Raw genomic sequence first — 6,971 nt, forward strand, 5'->3', positions numbered from 1 at the left:
AACATTTTCCGTTCGCTTTCGGTGCTGTGTCTAATAAACTGAAAATAAGGTCTAAAACTGCTTCCTCATTTTATACATTCTGCTTTTTAGCTAGTAACTGGTACTCTTAGTTAAAGCATGCGTACTTGTGGAGCCCATATGTGTTCCAGCGTTGCAGAGACAACTCGCGTCTAGCAAAACATTCTCAACTTCTTATTAGACATCCGAAACTAGAGCACAACAACACCGAAGTGAACCGTTAGCTCGACAAACGAATTTCGGAGTACTTGCCATCGAAGCAAAGGGCTGGCCCGGCCAAGCAAGCGGAGTTAGAAGTTAGGAATGGAACCTTGACTTATTTTTAACTTCATCTCGGCTCACGCGATACGCCTCACTGGGTCCACTGGGGATTGCACGTTGCGATGCTGGATGGTTCTTTCTATGCTGGATTGTTTGGAGTGAATGCGTCTTCAAGCGTTCAAGAGTGTTAGTTGTATCTTCAAACGGCGTATCCTATATTACTCTTGGAAGGTTATCACTAACACTGGTGCGTCGGGGAATGAATGGAATGGGAATTTTTATTATCTTCTTCGTAATTCGAATCATGGAATCATGAAACCAAAACTCTTTCTCTAGATAAGGATTAATATACGATGGAAATTGCTAGCGGAATGTCCAGAATGCAATCTGTTTGTTAATCTACACTAGGCACAGCCGCTAGCACACTGCAGGGCGTCTGTCGCACGATATCTCGATAGCGTATGGCGAAGAGCTGTGCAAACAACGGAGCTCCACACTTTTTGATGTTATCCTGAAAACAGTTGGACAACTCCTCGAACGTACTACGAAAGACAAAAGGTCAATCTCGACATCACTGATCACCTTCCACCACTTCTACTCACCTGCAATCCTGCGCGGTCATAGTGGAGATGGTTTTCTTTCGTAGTTGTTGCCATTTCGTCTCCGAGCACTCTTGCAGCAACACATTTAGATTACCGGCGCAAAAGGAATAGTTCGACCGCTCCATTGGCACCACATTTGCCCCCTCGTTCTCGCATATGAACTCAAACTCCTTCTCAAGGACGATCAACGTCTTCGCCATCGACTGATCGCGCTCGCTTAAGCACAGCTTCATCTGGCGCTCGAATGGAATGTAGCACTTTTTAATCTCCTCAAACTCGGCACAATTGCTGGAATAAGAAGCAAATGGAGCACCCAGGGATGCATTTTTACCGGAAGCATGCTGCAGACACCCTGTAGGACCTACTAGTCGATAAACTGTTTCCGCTTCTCGATGGTTAGCTCGTCCAAACTGTTGGTAAAGTTCTGCGGATCGTGATATTGATTGACACAGTTTTGTAGCTCGATATTTGCGGCCACCATTCGCTGTGCCTCGCTGGAGTCGTTGGTCTTCCTGAGACACAGGTTTTCGAAGACTGCATCCGTCTGAAACATGACCTCAACGTACTGCTCAAACGTTGTCTCTCCTGTGACGAGCCGCTGGTAAGATGCTAGCAAAGCGGAGCGTTTGGTTCGTTAACGAAAAGACACTGTACGGAAACTGGAAAAGGGTTTGTTGATCTTACACATTGTCACGATGGCAAACAGTGCAGCGACCACTGGTTGCATTATCGAGCTGATTGTGGTTCAGACTGACCAGTCCGTTTCGAAGGCACTTCGGGAACTAATCGAACCTAAAATCACGTTGTCGCGATCGTCGATTGCACTGCCCATCGGATAACAATCGCAAATCGTGATCAATTAGTTCAATTGATCAATTAATACTGCATGTGCATGTCTCTAGTACGATCGTGGATTGGTGGCCAGCGAAAGCAATGGGAATGTAGCTGGAATGCGACACGTGGTAACAACATTCCATACAATAACTCTCTTCAACTGCAGTTTCTTTCTGTAAGTGGAGCTAAGGTATTTAGTTTTATTTTGTGACGCTGATCCTTTCAAGAATATTTTTTAATAAAATTAATTTAAATTTTTTTTTGGATCGATCGAAGGAAAACTGACAAAGATATAGAATTTTTAACGTCCACGCTTCATACATGGCTTAATGCAGGTCGCTACTTTGAAGCGTGTTTCCCAAAACCAACGTTTTCAAAGTCGGTGTCCATCACACCATAAAAAAAATACTGGACCGATCGATTTGAAATTCGAAACACATAATCTGTGCACTATTTTGCAGGTAGTCGCGTTGAGGTTTTAATAAAAAATGTTGAGACTTTTTTAAACAATTATGCAAAATTCGTTTTATTAAACAAAATCGCAAAAAGCTACCCTTTTTCTTTTTGAAAAATTTGCCAAAAATCGAAAAATAGGAAATTCAATCTAAACTCGACAAGACTATCTGGATAAACTTGGAATCTGTCAAATGAATATCGATTTATTTATTTCAGATGGTCTTTCAGGTAAAGTACCTTTTTGAAAACACACCTTGATAAATTTGATTCCATTGATGAAGTTGTGAACAAATTGTCTCCAAAATGGAGCCAAACATTCTTGAATAGTTGTAGTTTATTATGGCATTCTCTTAAAAAATGAAGTATAATAGTTTCTTCATAAAAAATCGTTAAAAATGAGCCTTGTTTTCGGCCCTGCATTAATCTAAGCCCCCTCTTACGTGCATTATAACAGCGAATGAAATCAAATGAACACCTGCAGTAACATCCCATGAAACATCATTGTAGACTGTTGTACCTGCAAGAACAATTTATAGAACTGGTAAAAGCCTGGTTCGAGACCAACGAAATGCCGTATAAGGAGAGCTAAGCAGCAGTTCAGACAGCCACTGAGTGTCACTGAGAGACCATCCGGTCGCGTCAGTTCATAACGCTACGCCCTGCGAGACACACGAGAGCATGTAGTATTAAGGAAAATCCTCATCAGAAAACAACAAACAACGGAAAATGACACAATTTTAAAAATATCGAAAGAATAGCGAACACACTGCGTACGGTCGCACTCTGCTGTCTCTCCCTAGTGCAGACGAGTGGTAAGGAAGAAAATGATGGAAGAAAAAAAGGAACACTCGGCTAAGACGCAAGCGCAGAAGATGTTGGTTCATAATTCGAATAAAGCATGAAAAATGTCTCTAACCACATAGTGGTGGCTGCTACACCTCCTCATGTGCGCCTTTATGACCTGAAACGACTGGCAGCACTCGTCGTCCTCGTCGCCAACGACGCAAACGAATGGCCAAGACATGAATCGGTAACGAATCGAGCGCATCCCGAGTCACCGGTTTGCTGACTTCCGCTGCCGAATCGGTGCGCAAGGAAGCCACTGTCTTCCACTCAGTCCTTCAACTTAAAACGTAAATCTACTCTCCGTGGATATAGATTCCGATGATTCCGTCACCGTTTTCACTTTCTACGTTCGATGGAGGTGTCTGGAGCAGCGTCCGAACGCCGGCTGAATTTTCCCCAGGCGGGGGGCCAGAGAAGGAATTCTAAATTGGACCAAATCCAGTGATCGGTGGGAGGGGACCTCGCTGCTGTCCGGTTCCTTCTATCGAGACGGTGGTGTTCGCTAAAAATAATATGCTTCACATACTAACCAGCCACATCGCCCCAGCTAACTGCTCCTGTTGCGGTCCGGTAAATGGACGCAGGGCCAAGCTGTCGCCCTGATCGTCGTCGTCGTCGTCGTCTTGGCGGTTGTCTTAGCGTTTATGAATTTTCTGCGCCACCACCAGCGGGCGGATGTCGAACGTGGTACAAATTAGGTAGCGATGCGCAGAACGGTTGCGACAGGTCCATCGTACCCATCCCGTTAGCCGTTTGTTCAGTCGAGAGAGCGGTGCCATGAATTCGGCGATGCAAATGGACAAATTTAGTCAGGTATGGCCGCAGTGCAGGGCTGTGGTAATGCTTCACCCAGTATGCAAACACATACGGATGCCCTGGGGATGTGCAATTGAGAAGCGCATCGATGGCCGCTGCCCTTTTTTGGGGCGACCGACAGGATCGGTCTCGTAGTCGCGTGAGTCTGGCTGCCACTAGTTGTTGGTACTAGGATACTGGTTGTTGAAATACACAACAGGTCAGCAGCAATGTTTATGTAGTTGGTAACGAAAATACATACGTTTTTTGAAATGCATTAATCACGGACTTGGATAATTATTTTTTTGATGAATGCCGATCCTTCCAATAGTATTGTGTAAAATTTTAGAAACAATCGAAACAAAACTAACTAAGATACGGATTTTTGGAAAATAAAAGGGCGAATTGATCTCTCTGCTGAGTAGCTTAATTTTCCTGACAATTCAAATAAAATTTGTTGATACTTTTTCAAAAATAGTTATCAAAAATATTTTTTTTTCGAATAAAATCATAAAAATAACACTCTTTAAACATCAAAATACTACTAATAAAAGGAAATATTAACATTTTACAGAACTGAAACGATAGTATCAGGAAGACTATGACTTTGAACTAAATTGTGACCCTGAGATCTAGAGATGATTGATGTGTTTTGTAGTATTTTAAAACGGTAATATGTCGAAGCGTGTTTTTTTACAACTTATTTATTAAGTTCTAGTCTACAAATGAGCAGGTAAAGGGCCTACATAAATCAACAAGTAAGTGTTATGCCTACAAATTCACAGGTCTAAGCATTCTTCAGCAGCTAAAAAGTGAATGCCTGCGACTAGTTAGTAGATCAGTTGCATTTCAGTTGAAATTCAAAACAACAAAAGGGGATCCCAAGCGATCACATTCTTCAGCCATCATACTCCTTGAATACTCAGACAAGTCCCGCTTTGTCTCATCGAATTCTCAACCTCTGCACGATACCGTGGCATTGTTTGACATTAACGTCCAACCTGATTAACCGTAATTCGCAGTGAAAACGAATTCCCCGCGCAGTAAGTGTTGTTTTATTACATTTTCCCCACCCCTGCAAGCCAACTGGCAAGCCAATCACTACCACGAATGATTATCGAAACCACTAAACGACGCTATCTCGCTTGTCTGGGGCCATTAGTAGGTAGCAACCGTAAGACCGAGATCATCGAGGATCGACCACCAAGCGCGCCAATGCTAAAAGTCGGAGCAGATCTAGTTGGCGATACGCCGGTCTGCTTCGTTCTCGGCTTACGCGGGCCAAGATAGACGACGACAGGCAGCTACGACATCGATGAAATGTCTAAATTAACTACCGTCACCGAGACAGGCACCGTGGCCGCCACCGCGGAGTGTAGGACCGTTAGGGGATCGAGATTCATTCATGGTATGGCAGAAGGGCGCGAGCCCTTAATCTGACATGATGCGAGTAATTTTAATTGCGACCGTTAATTGTCACCGAAGCACGTGCCACCGTGCACCGCCCAGTGGGGTCCATTGTTTTAGACACCTAGACTTCTAGACTAGAGAACCAAACCGACTCGGACCATAGGACGGTGATAAAGCGAACGAGCTACCCTGTCCCGTCCGGTCCGGTATGGTTCAACACGCGGCCGGACGGTCCGTTTGATTTATCGCCAACATCAACGCGGCTGTCAAGCAAACGGGGTGGCGGTGGCCACTCGGTGCTCAAGCGGACACACGCAAGATAAGTGCACTAATTAACATGTGTTTATTTATTATCCTTTCGTAGCGCCACCAAGTGGCCACCAAGTGGCATCGGGAACTGGGCGAGAAGCCCGGCCACCACCCGGTTACCATCATCGTGACCACCACCACAGGGGAACGATCGTAGGGATAACGATTTAGCACTGTTTGACAGGCTCTGGCCCGCTGAGCGCACCCGGACCAGGCATAAATTGAAGATCATGTACCGACCTAGCCGTAGCTTGTGTCTTGGCTACGCCGATCGGTCGCACGATCGGTCGGTGGCGTTGGCATTTCGGTAAACGCCGTCGCCGGCTTTCTGATTTATTTGAAAGATTGAGCAAGTGAGATGCACATCTCGAGCGGGGAGGTTGTGTATCAGGTTGCACCATGTTGGCGGTTGCTAGCACGCGCAAGTGTGTGCGATCGTATCGCTACTTTGTGTTATAATTAATCGGTAGTGAAATGCGGGCTTTTACAATGTTGGCATAACATACGCATGACAGATGATAATAGGAATCATAAAGCTTATTAGTCTCATTTGTTGATTTTTTATTGTTGGTTTGACGAAAGAGCTGCTTATGAAACTTAATTGCCAGCCACGAGAAGGGCTTTTCTGTTTCGATTCATCTATGTATCGTTTGTTTCGAGTGACGAATGCGATTGTTAAAAAAGCTGTTGATGAATGCTGTACTTTGAAATTATTTTGAGTATAATGATGAGCAATTCTATCGACAATTCAACATTCAATTCCTCTAGTGGGTCATAGCGCAATGGTCAAGCTTCCATTTGATTTCCTAAGGCGCTTTGAAATCCATTGCAAGTAATTCTAGTGATAGAATGATCTGACGGTAAACTGATTGGGAATTGAATGCTACAATAGCTTTCAAAATCGATGCTAGTGTTCAGCTCGAAATTATTTTCCTTCCTCTAGTTCTTTAGCGATTAGATAATTGTTTATTGAATCACCTTTTTCAAATCGATCCATCTCTTTCATATCGTCTTTTTTGTGGTGCGAAAGCATGTTGCAAATGCTCTCGCGATCAACATTCTTCAAGAGAAAGAACAGAGAGTCTGCGCAATCGAAACAATCAAAGAAGCGTAAACTAAATCGCTATGTTGGATAGAAAAAAGAGAACGGAACCCCGTCTTCTCGTAGCCTACTACATTGCGGAGCATTTTTCCGTCTTCTGGACTGTCAAGAGTATACAGTTGATTCGCGGCACATGAGTCATATAAGCAAATAAATTAAATTCTTAATTTAAGAATTTGACATCGCCATTTAAACCAAAATATCTAACGTTAAACCAAGAGGCAACTCCGATGAACTGAAGAATGAATGCACAAAGTAATTAGAATTGCTCCGCTCCTCGTGATATTGAGCAACAGCAACTGGACGCGAAGCTACAGACCGGATGCAGGTCTCCTGCT

General features: G+C 43.9%; 1 protein-coding gene across 1 annotated transcript; it reads right to left on the reverse strand.

Moving 5' to 3' along the window:
* Positions 1-538: 538 nt before the first annotated feature.
* LOC126577350 (uncharacterized) lies at positions 539-1,656 on the reverse strand. Its single transcript, XM_050238885.1, has 4 exons — positions 1,566-1,656; positions 1,247-1,490; positions 882-1,169; positions 539-821 (listed from the first exon to the last, which is right to left on the reverse strand). Exons 1-4 carry the CDS (start codon positions 1,606-1,608, stop codon positions 674-676), a joined length of 723 nt encoding a protein of 240 aa, XP_050094842.1. The 5' UTR covers positions 1,609-1,656; the 3' UTR covers positions 539-673.
* Between the last annotated feature and the right edge of the window lie 5,315 nt (positions 1,657-6,971).

The sequence above is a fragment of the Anopheles aquasalis genome, chromosome 3 (assembly GCF_943734665.1).
Source record: "Anopheles aquasalis chromosome 3, idAnoAquaMG_Q_19, whole genome shotgun sequence".
Classification (NCBI taxonomy): domain Eukaryota; kingdom Metazoa; phylum Arthropoda; class Insecta; order Diptera; family Culicidae; genus Anopheles; species Anopheles aquasalis.

Excerpts from the sequence above, each read along its gene's own strand:
- LOC126577350 (XM_050238885.1), bottom strand. The coding sequence starts at position 1,608 with ATGCAACCAGTGGTCGCTGCACTGTTTGCCATCGTGACAATGT. Across the intron at positions 1,170-1,246 it reads CGGAAACAGTTTATCGACTA|CAATTGTGCCGAGTTTGAGG; the intron begins GTAGGTCCTACA and ends TTCTTATTCCAG. Across the intron at positions 822-881 it reads ATGACCGCGCAGGATTGCAG|TACGTTCGAGGAGTTGTCCA; the intron begins GTGAGTAGAAGT and ends TGTCTTTCGTAG.